Consider the following 19,349-nt stretch of genomic DNA (forward strand, 5'->3'; position numbering starts at 1 on the left):
GCAGCGGAGGTGTTCCCGCACGGCTCCCGCGTCGTCAGCTTCTCGGAGGCGCTCGCGCTGGGGGACACAGGTGGCCTTCTCGGAAACGGCTCATACCAGCACAGGGGCACAGCTCGACTCCTCGTCGTTGGCAAAAAGAAATTCTGTCGGGGGTTTTTTTTTTTTGTTGTTGTTTTGTCTTTTTTAGTTTTTTGTTTGGTTTTTTTGGGGTTTTTTGTTTTTTAAAAGAAAAATACAGTGAAAACACTAGAAAGAAGGGAAAGGAAAAAAAAAAAAAGAGAGAAAACGGGAAGAGGACATTAGGAGAAAAGACTCTTCCCAGCACTTCCAATGCCAACTGGAGTGTAACATTAAATCAGCCCTTTCTTCTACACTCCTGCCACCCCTCAGCATTACCTTGTCCAGCTACTGTTGTTTCCTCTACGAGAGGCACTCGCTAGCTGTGCAAAGTCTCACACACTTCATTACATGCTCAGCACTCTCCTCTCCAACACTATCACACTGCCAGAAAATCATTCATGAGGAACGAACAAAATGGCTCTCTGGCCCAGCACCGTTTCCAACCTCCCTACCCTCCTGGAGAAATGGAAGCTACCTTCACACCCAAGAAAATCCATCCCCCCAAGGTTTTGGCAGCCAACCATACCCCTCCCTCTGCAGCCAAAAACCATCTCAAAGTAAGGCGAAGAGAGAGGAAATGTACCAATCTCCCACAGCAATATCAAAGCCCTAACCTAATCCCTAATGCCAGCAATTCCCTCCTTGGGGGATCCCAGGCACGAGGACAGGCTCACCTAAGCAAACACTGGTCCAGTGGCAATTGCTCCTCACTTCCCAAGGTGATCAAATGGCACACTTGTCTACAAGAGAAAAAGAATAGGTAAGGCATGGAGAGGAAGAAAACAAGCACAAAGGACACCAAAACAGAGAGGCCGTGCATTTCTCTCAGGATATCCTCCCTCCCAAGAGTTTACTGTTCCACTTCTCCAAACCACTGCGGTCTGGAAGACAACCAGATGAAGGCTTACTCAGAGCAAAGCAGAGCTAAGAAGACAGTACTGAGCATGGCCTCCAGAAAACACGTAACTGAAGAGCCAAGGTGTAACCTGGTACCACTCCCCTCACCACACTGTAGAAGCTTCGGGCACACGTCAGCTCCAGCAGATCAGGTAAAAAACCACTGGGGGGCCCTTAGTCCTTCTGGAACACGCAGGCCAAGGCCACGAACATTGCAGCAGGGACTCACCTGTGATGCTGAAATCCGTGACACTTCTTGCCGCCCTGTGAGGTCAGATGAGGAGACGTTGGCAGGAGCTCCTCGGTGTAACCTCATGCTGACCTTCCGCTCCCTGTCCACTCTTGAGATTGCTCTGGGGGACGTGTTTCCTGTCGGTGCAGAGAAATGCAAGACAAAAACATCAGTCCGTCGTTTCAGTTCCCAGCCAATAGCAGCACCCTCCCTCAGCTCCCCCACCCCACTCACCGGACTGTTGGATTCGGGAGGTGGGGGTAGAGGCCATGGGCTCGGTGACATTGCGAAGACGGTTGGCAGTGGCTCCAGCAGGCGGGCCGGGGGGCAGCGCTCGCGTGGCTGACCCCCGGAGTTGCCCCATCCTCTCTTCTCGCTCGTGCTCTCGCCGCTCTCGATCCATATCCTCGGGGTTCCGGGCTGCTCCCTGAGGCGGAGAGAAACCCCCACACCGCCCACGGCTGTCAGGCAGAAAAGACAGCAGCAGCCCCGGACAGAAAACACACGGTGCTCCATCACGCCAAAAAAGCAGAGCTCCATCCCCAAAACACATTCTCCCCCCACCATCTTTCACTCCACCCAGAGAGGGCCTCATTCTCTTCCATGAAGAAACAGGGATGAAAGCATATGGTACTACAGCTGTTATTGCAATCCATGTCTGTGTCCCGCCTCCAAACACAGTTCTCTCCTGAAAAATTATCTCTACCTATCTATAGCTATAGATCTATTGACACACATGGTCCATCAGACACACTCACTAATACTATACCCCCCAGTTAGCACCACCAAACAACTCTGCCTTTTTTCACGCTGCCTGGTCCCCTTTCTCAAATTGCTCATCGGGGGTAAGTACAAATGACAGGCAGTTTCCAACTTTCCTCCCCCATCTCCATGATACAAATCAACCCTTGCCCCTCCATCCCTTTCCCCACACACACTTACAAATTTAAGCATGTTCCAGTCAAAGACGTAGTCGTAGGAGAAGCCTTGGCGGTGGAAGAGGTTGCGGAAGAGCTGCCGCAGGTACGAGTAGTCAGGTTTGTCGTCAAACCTCAGTGAGCGACAGAAGTTGAGGTATGTCGAGAACTCAGCTGGAGGGAGCAGAGAACAGTTGGTTGTTGAACACCATCCAATCCCCCTGGTCCCACCACAGAGCCACCAAAGCCTTTCAGCAGCAGTATGCTGGACCAGGACAGCACAGAGAGTTGTGTAACGAAAACAGAGCCTGCCGGTTGCAGTGCTTTGGCCACTACCCCATCCCTATTTTTACCAGAGGAAATGCTCACGTCTCTCTCTTTTCTGACTGCTTCTCCGAGCAAGAGGTAACAAGTCACAGAGCCTGCTGAAGGAGAGTAAGAATGCAGGCCTAAAGAATAGGTGGAGGTGAGCTTTGGGAAGCTCAGCTCAGACCAGAGGTCCTCCTAGTTCAGTAGCCTGTCTTAAGCAGTGGCCAGAAGTAGACAGCTATAGAGGAGAAAGACCAGGGCATGTCTGACACTTTCATTGACATTAGCCCAGCTTCCACCTACTTTCAGCTCAGGGAACTTCCTGATATAGATGTGGTTTCTAATTATTTAGTAACCCTCAGTGGCTCTCTCTTCCACATAGTGGTCCAATCTCTCCTTGAACTCCTGTAAGCTTTAAGTATCCACAACATCTTCTGGGAAGGAGTTCCACAGGTCTGCTACTGGCTGTACGAAGAACCACATCATTTTGTTTTGAAGCTAGCAGGAACCAGCTTTGTTTCTCTTCCAATACAATAATCGGGGCCACCAAATAATCAGCTCCCATCCAAACTTCTGGAGGCATAGTGGGAGTGTAGACCTCTATCACCTCTCTAATCAACTCTTTTCCAGGTTCCAGAAAACTCACTGCTTGTATAGAAATCACCTCACCTCTGATCACCCTTTTGGTCCTTTCCTGGACCTTTTTCCAGTTCTACTGCATCCTTTCTGAAATAGTGGGATGGACCAGAGCTGCACAGTGCATGCAAGATGTGAGTGGGCCATGGGTTTATGCACACTGTTGGGGCTTCTTTTTTCCTAGCAATTCCTAATACTCAATCTGCTTTCCTCAGTAGCCACTAAGCACAAAGTTGATGCTTTCACAGAACCGTCTATTGTAACTGCAACAGCTTATTGATGAGTGGCACTGGTCAGCTCAGAGCCTACATTCTGCATATGACATGAGGACCAAGCCTTCTCTCTCCTCTCACATATATTACTCCACGTTTACCTACATTTGCCACTTTGTTGCCTGGTTATTTCTGGAATTCATCACAGTTGGCCCTCATCCTCATTACCCAGTAAGAACTCAGGATCATCAGCACACCTTCTCACCTCACTGCCCACCCCCCTTCCAGACTGTTTCTGAGGTCCTAGAGATCCCTCTCAGCACTCTCATACCCTTAGTAACACAAGGCTCGACTCTCCACAAAAACATGTTTCCCACTTCTGAACGAGAACTGTATCACCACCGGTCTCTTATCCTTCTCATCACTGGTGTCAGCAGCACATCCTGGTCTGCGGGTACTGGGCATTGCCCTTTAGGACTCATGGGGTTTCAGAAGGAGAGCAAGCTGTGCATCAGACAAGACAGCTGTCAAGACCAGAGCACTTACAGGGGTACCCTTTGCAGAGCACCTCAATGGGCGTTGACATCTTTTTCTCGCTGATCCTCTCATACTTTTGGCGCTTGGTGGCAGCCTTGAGGCCCTGCCAGGGCAGCGAGCCCAGGTTGAAATACATGAGCACGTAGCCCAGGCTCTCCAGGTCATCACGGCGACTTTGTTCTGTGAGAAGAAGTTACAAAGGGACAAGGAGTGAGCAGCAACCAAAACTGCTTTGGTAATCACACAGCTTTGGAGGTGAACACGGAACAAAAGAAACAACCCCTCTCTCTTCTTTGGTAGATTTCTATAGACAAACTTGTAGAAGACATTCCAGTACAAATTCCTGTGGGGATGTTCATACTGCAAGAGTTAAAGCGCTCCTCTCCCCATACAGCCCAACCCATTTCATAAATGAATAATGACGCTGACTACCTCCTTACTTGGACAAGCCTTAATTCACACAAGAATTCAACAGCTCAAGAAGTGCTGCAGCGACACTGCCTGCTTTGCTCTTCCCAGTCCCAGAGGAAGGGCACCTACACTTCTCCACCCAGAATGATACTTCATTCTGAGGATTAGTCATGACAGAGGTAGTCACAGAAAGACAAAGCTGACAGAGGTAAGCCCAATACAACCCTTTCAAACGCATCTTCTAATTAACCTGCTGATACTCTTTACACAGGGCAGAAGCGAGGAACTAGCGACCCCTTCTTGTGGTAAACTACTTTCTTGATAGTTTAGAGAAGCCTGACATGTAATACTGTGCAAAGATCTTTCCGAATTGGTAGCATTTTTCAAGCTGTGGTGGAAAGACGCAGGAATACAGAGGCATGAATACTTTGAACAAAAGGTTCCCCTTCCAAATGGGGAATGACCGTGTAACTGGCATCACTACCAACTCTGCTCAGAGCAAGGGTTGCTCTTAATACACCATTGTAAGGGCCTGCTTTTAGATGCTTATTTACAAAACAAAAAATTTGTTTCCCAAACAAAAACATTCCACATTGAACTTATTCTCTGGAACGGCCATGCTATTTTAAGTTTCAAATTAGCTCAAGATGGAGTTGATGCAGAATCTCAGCAACTGAAAATGTTGACTGGTTAACTTGTGAAACTCCTTCCAGGTCCTCCAACATGCTTACAAATTTATCTATAATTTTTTCCAAGAAGCTCTTGCCCTTGTTCCCCTCCCAAATAAAATAAAATAAACACTCTGGAGAAAGTACTTTACATCTTGAGGAGAACAACTTACATAGAAAACAGACATGCAAAATATGGCTTGAGGGAGAGCACAGGGGTAAAGGAAAGACTATAGAGATTCATATATTAGATTAATTTACTACTACAGCACATTTTGCTGGATTCAGTGCCATGTCCTAGAAGATGCTGCAGATTATGTATTGGTCTGTGGGTTAACTCTCAGTATCAGTTACATGCTACCACCTGCTCCATTCAAAGGCCAGTAGATTGTCACAGCTACCCCTTACTCTGCTAGCTGAGCCAAACCCTGACGAAGGAGTAGCTGAAGCAGGTCACAGATCTAGATATCCAGATGACTGACACAAGCTGTGGGTCACCACGGGCCTTTTCTTCCTCCTGCATCTCTCTCACAACTTCCTAGTGTTTTTGAGAACTAGGGGGCTTGGCAAGTAAAAATTATTAGGGGGAAAAAAAAAGCACTGTAGTTGCAGAAGAAAAGGAGGGTCTCATCACTCCATAACTGAGAGGAGAGAGCCTTTGGATCAAAGCACATGAAATGCCATAAAAATGCCATGTTCCAAGACAGGAGTAGAGGAGAAAGCAGCCCTGCAGATCTCCAAAGTGTCTTACTTTGACCATGCAGAAGTCACAGCATTTTTTGACCTCACTAACTTACTGCCTCAAGTTGCCCACTTCAAAGGGGCTAATACTTCCTAATCTTATCAGGCTGCTGCCAAAGATAACTACATGACTGGCTGGGAGATGCTTAGATGCTACAAAGGGAGCAGGGAAAAGAAACCCACAGCTTTGCATTTGGCCTAACGTTGGTTGGGATACGTGTATTCTCAGAGGGCCGCGATTACACACCATGCATATCAAATAAATACAACTAAACAATATTCGATAATGACCTATATCCTGAAACGAAACAGGAGGGGTGTGGAAATGGAGTCAGAACGCACACCAGGGCCTGAAAGCACAGGAGACGAGGGTAACCTCAATCCTGCAGTTTGCCAGCCCTTGACTTATCCATGCTGTAGCTTTAAAGCCTGTAACTGTGGGTTCCCTGTCTAGAGCATGGTGATGCCGCTCAGAGGAGTAGGGACAGGCAGGACAGGAACCAGGGAAACCTCCAGAGAAACCTACTGAACAAGCAAATCAGCCTTTTAGGAATAAATCAGGATCTTGCCTCCAAAATCTTGCTTGAACTCCACACTGCTCAGGGCAGGCTGGATCACACAACTCCACTTGCATGGAGCACAGCAGCTTTGAGCACAGCCACTGACCCCATCCAGAACAGGACATGTTCTGTGAACGTATGCCTAGGCACAGTCCTAGTGATTTGGGGAAGGCCAGAATTAGAGACTTGAGGTTAGGGAGCCTGAAGTCAGCGGGGGATGCTACAAGCCCTTACTGGAGGCAATGAGAGGGGTTACAAAACCAAACTGGGCAGCCCACTAGTATCCATTACATGCATGCAAACGCACCTTAACAGCGATATGATCGAGGAAAAACAACTGCAAGCACAACATCTAATTGTTAAAATGCTGAATGATAAATGTCTGTTTGTATTGCATTCCCAATGTCCAATATCTCAGGTACATGTGGTCATTGTAGCCCACTTAATGAATTTCAGTGAGATTCAAATCTATGATGAGCCTGAAGCACCAACATGATGGGTCACAGTTGTCAAGCTACCTCAAAACATCATAGCTGTCTTTCACCTGTAACCCTAACTACAAGATCCTGAATTAAACCTTGGATGATGGTGAAGAACAACAGTTCCTACATCCCATTTCTTTGTTTCATCTTCAGTTACTATGACACATCTCCAAATTTTTTTAGTGGGTTTTTTTTTTTTTTGCCTAGCCTCATATACCAACATCCTCAGGATACTAGATACCATTAGACAGCAAAAGTGGAGTAATTAATTTAGAGTTAGGAAAAAAAGAAGTTCACCTCTACACACCAAAGAAAGATTATTTAACATCACTACTTTCCACTTTTAGAAGCTTGATAATCATTGACTAACTCTCGCAGCATCCCTGGGACGCAGGCAAAATAATAATAATAATAAAAAAAAAAATCTCACTTTACAGTTTGAAAAGAGAAAGAGAAACACAAGAGACATGAATGCATGCCCAGAGCAAGTCAATCCAGAAGCAGGATTACAGTCTTGACCTGTGACACCATATCACACTTCCTCTCTCCATTTTATTTCAGCTTCTCAATACATAGGGGACTGCTACTTTTATAAGACACTCATCCTTTCCTCCCTCACTCACAAGCCCCATTCCAATAGAAAACACAAGGTTGCCTTCCCACCCAATGTAGCACGACCTCTCAAACCCAACCCACTCTGCAAACAACCTCCTGCCAGTTCCCTCCCACTCCCAGGGAGGTTCCCAGCCAGCCCACACCCTCACTCCCCTCCCAAAGCAGGGTCCTCAGAAGGAGCTGAGTCAGGGGTGAGTAGCAGGACAGTGAGTTACCCGGGGAAGACATGCTTGGGCAAAGACAGGAGACTGAGGACTGGTTAACTTGGACACAAGGTTCATGACAAAACTTGTTTCTTTGCAGCCTAAAGTGCCTCCTGGTCCCCCAGGACAGTGCTTCCCTCCACTCTGATCCTACCCAAAGCGATGCTGTTCCCATGCAGGACTCCCTAGAAATCAGCTGTCTTCACTGGAGCCAGCCCAGCTGCAAGCAGTCTTAACCAAGCAATGTTTTCCCGACTACATACTCAGATCTGATTTTGCACATGCTGGGACTACACTTCCCCTTTCTCTCCCCACCGCATGGCAACAGCCTTTAAAACCACACAAAAATCTGGAATGGGTGACAGAGGGCAGGTTAAACAGAAGAACTTTATGATCTGCACAGCCTACGCTGATGCCATATAGGACACGCGTTTGGGGAGGAACTGCCCCCAGCCTCCAGTTATCCAGACAGAGCCCACCAGGCTTCTTCCAAGACTGTCTCCTGGGCACCCCTGGGCATCTATTTCAGATTTTACAAGCTCCAGAGGGTGCAAGGGACTCTCATCCCCAGAGCATGTGAAAATTGACTGGAATGCGTGAACCAAAGCTTGCACAGCCCAATGAGTCCCCCAACAGCAAGTCTCCAGCTGTGGAAACCCTCCCCAATCTCGCCTCCTACTTTTTTCCCCGGTCACTGGGAAAAGAATGTTTCCTCCAGACATCGGAATGCCCAACCCTTAGCTTGCACATTCAAATAAAGGCATTTATTCATTTGCTATTCCTGTCACACGAATACTCCAGCACCTGGTTCCTTCCCTCTCCTTAAACTGCATTAATGTAACATTAAGACAGAGAATTTAGTCTCTGAATGTCAAAAAATTCAGAGCGACGGTTCCCATGGCAATGCTGCTAACTCACAAACGTGTCTGTCATACGCCCTGTGGCAAGGTCTTGAGAAACAGGAACTCCAGCTGCAACCCTGACACCCCCATCCCCTTTCCCCCAGGCAAGTCATGTAACCTTTATGCCATTTAGGGGAACTATCTGCAACGTGGAGATAATACACTCAAGACCTGTTGCGCAGAGTAACTCACACCCAGACTTTCCTGAAGCAAAGGGCATGAAGAGAGCGACGGCTGTGCTCAGACCGATGGTATATGCAATTTGCCCTTGGATCAGTGTTCAGACATTGTTTGTGCACCCTGATACTCAAGCCAAGCACCAGTAGTAAAGGGCTAAGTTGGGATGGGATAAATAATAAAGTCCTTAAAAACAAAACAAAACAAAACAAAAAAACCACACCAACCCCACGACTAGACATTTGGCCTCTTGTGATCAGTTCAGACAGAGCAGGCACACACAAAAGAATCGACAGACATAGTAGTGAGAATTATTTTGTGCATGTCTCCTTGTGGCAGTTACCATGGCTGTGGAAATCTTGACTGAGAATTCAATGGAGAGTCAGTTATATATAAGCAGGTCAAGCCAAAATACAGAAGACCAACTCGGAAAGCTCTATGAGAACTATTTTTGCTACGTGGAAGAGGTCAGGAGATCACAGCCCACTCTCAACACACAACACTCCCCATTTCGATATAAATAAAGCATTTTCAGTCTACCATTATACAGTATTAAGCAGGGAAGACAATGGGAAACTGCTTTATTTTCTGCAGGTCAAGTCTTGACTCCAGATTTCTGAGAAACCATCTGCAAGAGGGGAGAATGGGAAGCTTTCCCTAAGAAGAATGAGAACATGAAATCCTGTGGAAGCTCTTAGCTTAAAAGGTTGGAGTTCCTCACTCTGATTTTCAAATTCCCAGCTTATACATTTCAGAATAAGGTCTCCCAGAGATACAAACCAAGCTGTGAGCACGGGCAGCTGGGTCCGCAGGCAGGGCAGCTTCAGTGTTTCTGCCTTTCGGGTTTGCCAACCAGTAGCAGAACTGAGTCAGCCTGCTCAGAATGGACACTACAGTAACTAAGAAACTCTCGCACTGTGGACAAAGTTTAGCCCGAGCAGGGGAAAAAGGTAACACACTGGAGAGAAGTATCTGGTCAGGGAACAGAAGAGAAAAATGCAAGAGGGTTTCACCTCTTTTCCTCACAGCAACCAGGTGTTGTACGTCAGGGGCTCATTCCCAGGACAAGAGTTTGGGTGACTTCAGGAGGTACTAGCCTGGACAACGTTTTCACAAAACCTGGGATGATGGCCATCCCCACTGTAAGATCTGGCTCAACTCTCAGCACTTTCCCTGCTTAGTTTTATCCCCACAGTACTAGCCATAGACACTAAGGGCAGAGCCCTACCTCCCTAAAGCTGCCGCAATCTCTCTCCATGGTGAACGGGGCAGTGCGGTTCACAGACACACACATATTTTGAAGGCCCATGACAGCCAATCCTCAATCACAAAACCTGATGCCCAGGTAGCAGGAAGCCTCCCCTCATTTCAGCTTCATGTATGTTTCCAGCACATGGCTGTCCCCATCTTCAGCGGTAGGTAACAGGAGTATCACCATATTGCAGTGGGCCTGTATCCTCCAGCTCTGACAGCTACAGAACAATCACTGATGAAGGCACTCAGGAATCAACAAGAGAGGTTTCAACTGCACATACCCCTAAAAGCTCAGTGCCTGTGAACGTCTCCTCTACATATATAACCAGCCTGCAAAAATTGTGCAAGGCAGAGTTAGTAGCAGTAAAGCCAGGGAGGTCACAGCCTTACTGCTGAAATAGGGCCCCACTGTACTAAGCAGCGCACAAACACATACCCATAGACAATTCGGGAGCTCAGAGTGCCACAAAAGGCAGGTGAGGTACCACAGGCGTAACAGTTAAGTTATTTACCCACCATCTCAACACAGGTCAGCAGCAGAGCCAGACAGAGAACCCAACCCCTCCTTCTTGGGACACACTACCTCCCCTGGAAAGCCCCACCAAGGTGCAACAGCAGGCTCACCAATTCCCAGGTGGGTGTTGATAGAGGCATAACGGGCTGTGCCAGTCAGATTCTTGTTTTCCCGGTAAGGGATGTGCTGGTGGGTCCGGGCGTCTCGGTACTTCTTGGCCAAACCAAAATCAATGATGTATACTAGATTGCCTTTTTTGCCGAGGCCCATAAGGAAGTTGTCTGGCTTCACATCCCGGTGGATGAAGTTCTTGGAATGAATGTACTCAATACGGCTGATCTGGAAGGGGGGAAATAAATAAATAAACAGTGAGACAAGTGAAAACGTAACTTATCATAACTGCACCTGTTAAAAAAAGTACCCTGTCGAGGACACTGGCCTGTCAGAGCAGGGAAAGGGACATTTTGCAGAGAACATCAGAGATGACAGCCAAGGAAAAAGACACCCTCTGGAGGCAGAAGGATCTGAAGATGAAGAATGGAGATGGAATTCAACCCTGCACACCAGCCCAGTCCTCCATCTGGGGAGGTCACCATTAGCACCACAACAAAGGATGGGCTGTATGGACTAAAACTTTGAGCTTCAGAATTGACACCAGTTAACTTTCAAACTTAGCCAGGCTGGGAAAGGAGAGGGTCTAGAACAACTAAGGGTCTTAAAGCCAGGGCACAGGCAGTTGAGTCAAGATAGGTAGCGATGCCAGTCGTTCATCACACAGGCAAAAGCATCAATGCACGCAAAGCTAATACAGGGTGAGCAGCAGGGGAAGGAAGGAGGGATCAAGAAAAGCCAGCAATGCCTAGATTCCAGGCCCCCAGCTTCATCAAGAAATAGACTGGCAGCCACTTGCTGCTAAATGAAAAAAGCCTGGGATATAGCAGTTCTTGAGCGGGGGGGGCGGGGAGGAAGGCATGGAAAAGGAGAGTAGGCATAAATGCTTCCGAGGAAACTCACCATCTGGTCCGCCAGAAGCAGAACTGTCTTGAGACTAAATTTGCGGGAACAGAAGTTGAAGAGATCTTCCAGGCTGGGCCCCAAGAGCTCCATCACCATCACGTTATAGTCCCCCTCTGCTCCACACCACTTAATGGAGGGGATACCCACTGGAGAAAGAGAAAGATTAAGCCCACGGAACAGAGGAAAACTGCTGCATCCCCTGCTGAGAAGATCATATGTAACACCGAATCATTTCCTTTCTAAGGCCCCCCAGAATAATTTCCTTCTTCAACCACTCCCCCGGCCCCATTCTTTCCTCCCCATCTCACCTCCTCCCTGCATCATCTTGTAGAACTTGCTTTCAATGTGGAGCTGGGGATGCTTGGTTTTGACACATTCCAGTTTGATGGCCACCTCTTCACCAGTCGCAATATTGGCTCCTGCATAGAAATGAGGGCGAAATGAAGATTGTGCAAGCTTCCACTGAAGCTAAACACTTTTAACAAGGCCTGTACAGATGACAAAACCTTAAGATTTGCCCCGAAATTTATTCTCTGTGACAGGAATTAGATTCAGCCACTTCGACTTCATACAGAGTTTCCAGCACTACCATTTGCAAAGGCAAGCCCAGAGCAACGCACATAAATAGGAAACCAGCTCTGATCCTGCAGCCAGGCTAGAACAACAGTCCTACAATGTGTTAACTGCCTCGTTACCTCAAAAAGTGCCAGACTTTGGGAGGTCAATCTGTATGTGTCAGCAGTACCTAAATTGAGTGGAAGTTTTAGCTGTTCCTGATGACATATCTAGCCCCTGAACCCAAGCCAGCCCCCAGGCAGTGATATGGAGTACCTCTTCCTGAGCAAAATTACTGGTTACCTCAGGTACATCGTTTCAACAGAGCCAATTAGTTCAGGAGGAGACATTGCTAACATTCCCAGCTACCTCTGGTTTCTCCACAGCCCTGACCTGCTCAATACAGACAATTCCCAAATCTCCAGCCTCTCCCTCTCCTGAGGGCTTTAATAATACCTTTATCTTTTGCCAACACAGAAACATTTACTATATCCTAAATTAGAAGCGTGAAGAAATAAACTGAATCCGGTACTGAATTAAGCTACTCAGATGCCTTTGTTGAAGGTATTGCTAGATAGTTTGCGATGACACAGAACTACCACCCCACGCGCTTCTTTCTGAACAGAACTGAGCTGCCAGCCAGAAAGCCAGCACTCTGGTCCCAAAGTGCACTGACAAAGGAAGAACAGGCTGGTCTTTCTCTCATGCTAGCTGAGAGGATTCCAGATGTTTCACATCATCCTAAAATGGAAAGAATGAAGGTCTGTACACAGGTCACGGGAATGACACTCAAGACTTGCTTCTATCTCCTCCCCCACCCCCCCATGCCTGCCTCACATACACAGACAAGCCCTTCCTCATACCCAGAACTATTAAAAGTTGCACTCAAACACAAATCAGAGAGCAGCTCTGATCATGAGCAGCTTATGAACACTGTCATAAAATAAACTACTCCAGAACATGCATGCCAAACATGAGCTGGAGTCAAAGGTGATGTTTTGCAGATATCCCATAGCTAGTTTTGGTAGGTCCAGCTAATTCGTGCCTCCTCATCTCTGTGATAAAGACTTTCAGAGTCCACAAGGACAACTGCAGATAGATCTCTCCATCCATCCTCTTTCACACACCACCTCCAGAGCCAGGGACCAAAGAGAAGAAGGAAATGTTCACACAACTAGATCCCAGCTGCCCCTGGATCCTGTTGAAGAGTTCTGGCTTGTACACAAAGTTAGCCAAGAGCTGCCTGGTAGCAAAAAGACATCATCTAGATACTACAGCGTCAGGTCGAGACAGACAAGCTGCTAGGAATTTGTAAGAGAGTAACAAAAACCATCGGGGCCTAGAGGGATTGATTTACTAAGAAAGATTAAAAGAGCTAAATATGTAACATAGACAAGAGATACAACTAAGAAGGGTGGGGAGGAAGAATGGGACATGACAACAGTCTGCAAATATTTGAAAGCTGTAAACAGTAAGGAGGGAGAGGAATTATTTAGGGTGCTCTGAGGGAGGGGAAGGAGGAGCAAAGGGATGAATTTAATAAGGGTTTTTACTCAAGAGCCAGGAGAGGGGAAAGGGAAAAAGCCATCCTGAGAGCTAGAGCCATTTGTCCAATGGTTACTTTTGGAAAGATGCTGACATTTTCCACTTAAAAACTGCTGGCCAGCAAAGCAAGTCTGTACGTTCCCTTCACTCCACCACAGGACCCTTCTTACAAGCATCAGGAGTCCAAGGAGGAAAAGAGCAGGGAAAGGGGCTCAGATCACAGTAAGAACGTGGCCCTGGACTAGTATCTACCTTTTAAATTGGTGTTCAATCACTGGCCCTCATTCAGCATGGAAACACCCAGGACATCCAAATAGATAAGAACGCTTCCTTCCCTCCTCTCTTTCCCCTGCCTTTGTGAAGACTTTCCTCCAAGTGCTCTGCAGCAGCTCCCTTGTCCGCTCCCTGGGGGAATTATTCCCTCTCCTCATCCATCTGCTGACACACACGCAATGATAAGTCTTGCTGACTTTTGGCAGCAGTAGCATTAGCATTTCGAATGAACCCTACTCCCCAAAGTTGAACAGTGGAAAGATGAGTGAGTTCTCATCTCCACATTACCCTGTGTGTTTAGGAAGATGATGATGTATCCATCTACTAGGCTGTCTGCAGGTGAGCATGTAAAGCAGGAAAAGGGAAAGGAGGGGTAAGCATCAAGAAAACTTAGATTCTGTAAAATGTGAATATGCCATTCAAACGATCAACATGTCCTTCAGCCCCACATTCTCCACAGCCCAAACACAGCTGTTAGTCTCTTAGAAAAAGAAGAAACAACCCTGTGGCCTGGAACAGCAAAAGTAGGACCAATGGGACCTAATGAGGAGCTATTCTTTGCTGAGGGGGTCACCAACTGAACACCCCCTCCCCAAACCTCCACAGGTCTTCAGGTTGCTCCCTCTAGCATTTTTTGGCTAGAGATCTACCCAGACTGAGACCACCACAAGCAAAGAGGGAATTCAAGGGCAGGAGTCTCTCTGATCCTTTGTTTCACACTTTAACCACCATCTTTAAAAAAGATACAAGTACAAAAGCAACAGTTCCCCACTCCCTCTCCAGACTGGAAAGCACCACATTTCAGACAAACGCAGCAGAGTCTGCCTAGCTTCAGCCACTCGAGAGACGTATGTAGGATTGGGGATAATTCCTAACATCCACCCCCAGTCTCGCTCCACTGTGGGGGCTGCACAAATTCAACTAATTCATCACGAGCTGTTTGAAACAGGGCCCCCGGGACAGAGGATGTCACCGGCTAAACAGGATCTTTTCAGAGTGAAAGCCTTGTTGCATGTCTGATACAATAAACACTGCCCTCCCTGCGCATCAGGCAAGCCAACAGGCATGTCCCCCCACTCTCCCCACTGCCCGCTCCCCTCTCGCCAGCTTGGCACGGGAAGAATGGAGGGCTGGGAACAGATGGAAGAAGTCAGATAGGGCGAGAGAGAGTTAACAGGCCAGGAAACAAAGGGAAGGCACTCCCCTCCCAGCAAAGGAGGAGCCTGCCACCAGGAACTGTTCCCAGCCAGCGCAGGTCCCAGCATGCTTTGTCTGCCCCACGGTCCCCAGCTCCTCTCCACCGCCAAGGTCCCCTTCAGTGCATCCCGGCCCCAACGATTCCTACCACATCCAGCAACCCTGCCCTGCCTCTTGACCAACACCTCTGACAAAGCAGCTCTCCTCCGATGGCCCAAAGGTCTCAACAATTCCTCTGCAAACTGGGTTTTGCTCTTCTGAGTGAGCATTTTTAGAGGCAAACGGGGTAGCCAAGGCCCAGGGCAGCTGGATCTCATTTCCCACCCTGCCAAGCCAACCCTGGGGGAATCCCCCCATAGCATATCTATCCCACAAGGCAGAGCATGGAAGCAAAGCATTGTGCTTTAAGTCCCAGCCGAGGATTAACAGGAGTCCATCCTTTGTGTGTGCCCATGTGGAAATTCAAGTTTTCTTCTGACAGAAAACCCACAAGCAAATCCCAAAGAGCACAGCACACAGCACCCATTCGTTATAGAGTGAGTGAAGGCACTAACATGCTCGCCTTCAGAGACAGACAGGGCTTGTCTGTCTCTGCTCTATCTCCACACCATTATGAAGGGAGAGAACTGCGAGGTGAATCTGGTGCAGGAGAGAAGTCCTTGTGAATGGGTCCCTCTGTCTGCAGAACAGACTGTGAGAGGATAGCATGAGCACAAGCGTCCTCCAGACGCACCATCAGAGACTACATGCCTGATCCCTCCAGGCTGGGGAGTCACCCAGGCTCCAAGAAGTCTCGCTATCACTGCTTCAAAACACGCTGGCTTGCACCTCAATGAACATCACAAGGGCTTTGATACTGCATTCAAGTAACTTGGTTGAACTCGGCAGTTGGAGGCATCCCGCTGGGCTCACCGCACTGGGGCTTCCTCTGCCTCTCAGTGTTTTTTGGTTATAGGCAAGGCAGGCACAACCCCTTCACCAAAGCCTGTGTTTTCCATGCCCCCTCTGCACAGGTGGATGACCTGTTATATGATGCACAGGCCTTTCCATTCAGTACCTCCCTTCTTTCTCCACACGCTTCCCGGATGCTTTGCAAGATCTTGACAACTTCTACTATCCTAGAGAGGGTCTGGAAGGCTTCAAGCCCTAGCACAGGTGGAAAATGCTGTGTCTGGGCTATCACCCCTCAATCACCTGGGAACTGAAAGCACTGTCACCCGAAACACTAACTGGCTGGAGGGCCACAGAGGAGTGACATACAGGAGTAGGCTGCAGTGAAGGCAGCACACAGTGGAACTGGGATCCCAGATCCATCATTTATTATCTTTGTTCGTGCTCTGGATAAAGGTGGCAACAAAGCCTGTTACTGATGATTCCCAGAGGATACTTAATCAAAGGCTGCCAACACCAATCAAGAGAGAATAATAAAGCAAGAGGAAACTGGAGATAAAAGCCAGAGGTAGAAAACAGAAGGTGATTTACAAACATGGGGAAAAGTAATCTGAACTAGAGGTATTCAACGAAAGGAACTCAGGGAGGGATGGGAAGATCTTGCAGAACCTAGAAGAGATCTCCTACAATACAGCTGACAGTGTGCGAAGGCCAATTCTGCAACCCAATACAGTGCTGGTGATTGGGGAAGCCAAGGAGACCCAAAGGAGTCTATGCAGAGGCATCACGTTACAGATCACTCAAGGGTAGCCCCTTGCTGCCCAGCACTGGAAATGCCACACCTCGAATGCTGTGTAGGCTCCAAGCTACTCAGCAGATGGACAAACTGAGAAAAACTGAAGAGGCAGCAAAAGTGAGGAGTGGTGGATGTACTAGGAAGCAAAATACAACTCAACTGAGCAAATTAACAGTCAGGGAGCATATGATGACCATCTGTAAGTACCCAAAGGGTGCAAACACCAAGAAGGGAGAGGGCAATCATCCTGCTGGCCTGCAAGACTACAGCTAAACAGGTAGTGGTGAGAACGAGATGACAGGTAAAGCCACGCCAGCTCTCATGGAGGGATCGATCAGGCTGCTGGGTAGTCTCGCCACTCCGGCCCCACATGGTTTGAGCCAATAAAGACATCAGCAGGCAAAGCATCAGGGAACATATCTACACATCAGCATGCTGGCTTGGAAGAACTTCTCCCCAAGTGACCTTCTGTGGTAACAGGAAACCCAGCATCTCATGGGCTCTTTCCATTGAGCTCCCAGCTCAGGTCATTCCAGACATTAACTCTAAATCCCATTACAGATCTAACAGATCTGGGCCCCAAGACTTTAACCAGGCCAGCCTCCCTGACCTGTTTTACACCTTCTGGTCTCAGACCTCTCTCTCACAGGTGCTGGACCACCTCTTCCACTACCAATCTTCCCAAAACTTTATTCCTTCTACCCTGAAGGAACAGCCGTCTCCTCCCTTTCCACCACCCACTCTTTACAGAGTTTATACCCACACACCCCCAAGCTCAAGAAAAGGAAGCGAGAGAGCTGGAGTAGGGTGTATGACAAATATGCCCTGAATAGTCCAAATCTAAATCAGTCTGATCAAACACCACTGTCTCTCCAATACCTGCAAGGCAAAGCTGAGCTCATCCCACTTTCTTTGCCATCAGAAGACCGGCAGCAACTAGCAGCATTCCTTGAAGCTCTTTTTCTCTCCACCACCTCCAAGCTTACATGGTGCCCACATATATCAACAGGCAAGAAAAACAACCCCAAAACAATGATGAAATTGAGAAAAACAACCTTGCAGGTGGAAGGACAGTCTCACACTCACCTAGGTAAATGTCTCCAAATGAACCGCTGCCAATCTTTCTGCCCAGCCGGTATTTGTTCCCCACTCGAAGCTCCATGGTTCAGTCGTGCTGAGAAAAGAAGCACAGAAAGCGCAGTGTCAGAGCAGAAACAGGAAGTGAATCATGTAAGGCTACAGAAGAGACCTCGCCACTTCACCCAGAGGCTGGGTACAGTTTTTAATCTTGAAATACTTCACTTTCTGCATGGCCTCTATCACCTCTCCTGATCTCCCGGATGTCCAGGGACAGGATGAGCTAGAAACGCTGCAGGAACATGACCCTTTCAAGCATGTTTTCTATGTTCCCATTATGGGAATGAAGAAGGATTGAATCTCTTCCTCACCATTTTGTTCAGAGACTGGGAGGGGGCAGGAAATCCCTCCTAAGAAGGTTTCAGTGGGTGATCACTTCACACTACTGTGAAGAGAGATGGTACTGCTCCTTGTAACCTACAGTACCTGGCACCAGGATAGTGGTAACCTTGTGAGGCACCAGAAGGGGCAGGCATAATAAACCCTGTGAGAAGGAACGCTCTCTGGCCCAGCTTGGTGGCAGTGAAGCACAGGACCCAAGGGCTGCGAGAGACAGACAGACTGCCAGGAGCAAGCGACTCCATTGCCTCTAGGACAGGGGACAGGGAGGAGACATCTTGCTGAAATGCTGACTAGGAACGCCATTTGCTTATCTCCATGCACTTCTGCTGATGGGATCACAGCCTCCTTCGGTCTACCTGAGCCTCTCTGTCTCTGTTGCTTACCCAGGTGTGCCAGCTGTTTGTTTTTAGCAGCTGAGGCCTTTCCTCATCCCTTTACCTGAGGTGATTAGCTAACCCTTTGACCTGCTATGCCCCATCGACATGCCCAGGCTTAGCCTACTCACCTTCCACAGAAAACCAACTAGGTGGAAGGACCATGGCCACAGAGTTTGTTCTCCCTGCCAATCTCAACTTCTGCTGCAAACACCTCGGCCAAACACAGTTCCCCCCTTAACAGCCCCTTTTCCCTTGCCCCCTCCATGGCCACCAACTTATTCTAGGAACCGCGGCTCTTCCCAAGACAGCCAACACGGCTCCTTTTAGAGGGATTTGCCACACTCCTAATTTATGCAATGCCACATTATTAGCGTACAAAATGCAGACACAGAGCCTGTTGGGGACAGGAAAGGTGAGGAATGATTCATGTTTTCACAAGTAGGTGAGAGGAACTTTCCCTTGCTGGAGCTCAGTGGGAAGGAAGCATCACTGAAGGAAAGAAGGGAGAAACGGCCTTGTGAGACACAAGCACAAAAAAAAATAATCCCAGGTACAGGATTCTGGGCATACTATAAACCCAGAGCTGCTTCTCCTGCCCCAGGAGATGGGATTACAGAAAAAGGAATGGACGGACTGCAGAGACATACAGGGAAATAATCCTATCAAGGCATTCAGGGGACATTGTGAACCCTGAAAGCAGAGCTCCAGTCACCAGAAACCACACACACAACACTTAGAGGTGGAGTCCCCTCACCTAGTATTTACTTATGCATGTGGGTTTCTGTGCGTCTAAAGTCTACAAAACCCTGTGGCTATTTCTGACTTTCTTACT

The 19,349-nt window shown here is 48.0% G+C and overlaps 1 protein-coding gene across 1 annotated transcript; it reads right to left on the reverse strand.

Annotated features, from left to right (window-relative positions):
* Positions 1 to 179: 179 nt before the first annotated feature.
* On the reverse strand, positions 180 to 17,836 carry CSNK1E (casein kinase 1, epsilon). The gene is made up of 10 exons (XM_009578508.1): positions 17,748 to 17,836; positions 11,713 to 11,823; positions 11,402 to 11,550; positions 10,498 to 10,726; positions 3,870 to 4,040; positions 2,192 to 2,340; positions 1,484 to 1,676; positions 1,247 to 1,386; positions 795 to 860; positions 180 to 246 (listed from the first exon to the last, which is right to left on the reverse strand). The coding sequence occupies exons 1-9, from the start codon at positions 17,821 to 17,823 to the stop codon at positions 828 to 830; spliced, it is 1,251 nt and encodes a 416-aa protein (XP_009576803.1). The 5' UTR covers positions 17,824 to 17,836; the 3' UTR covers positions 180 to 246; positions 795 to 827.
* Between the last annotated feature and the right edge of the window lie 1,513 nt (positions 17,837 to 19,349).

This window comes from Fulmarus glacialis, unplaced genomic scaffold (assembly GCF_000690835.1).
Source record: "Fulmarus glacialis isolate BGI_N327 unplaced genomic scaffold, ASM69083v1 scaffold36445, whole genome shotgun sequence".
Lineage (NCBI taxonomy): Eukaryota > Metazoa > Chordata > Aves > Procellariiformes > Procellariidae > Fulmarus > Fulmarus glacialis.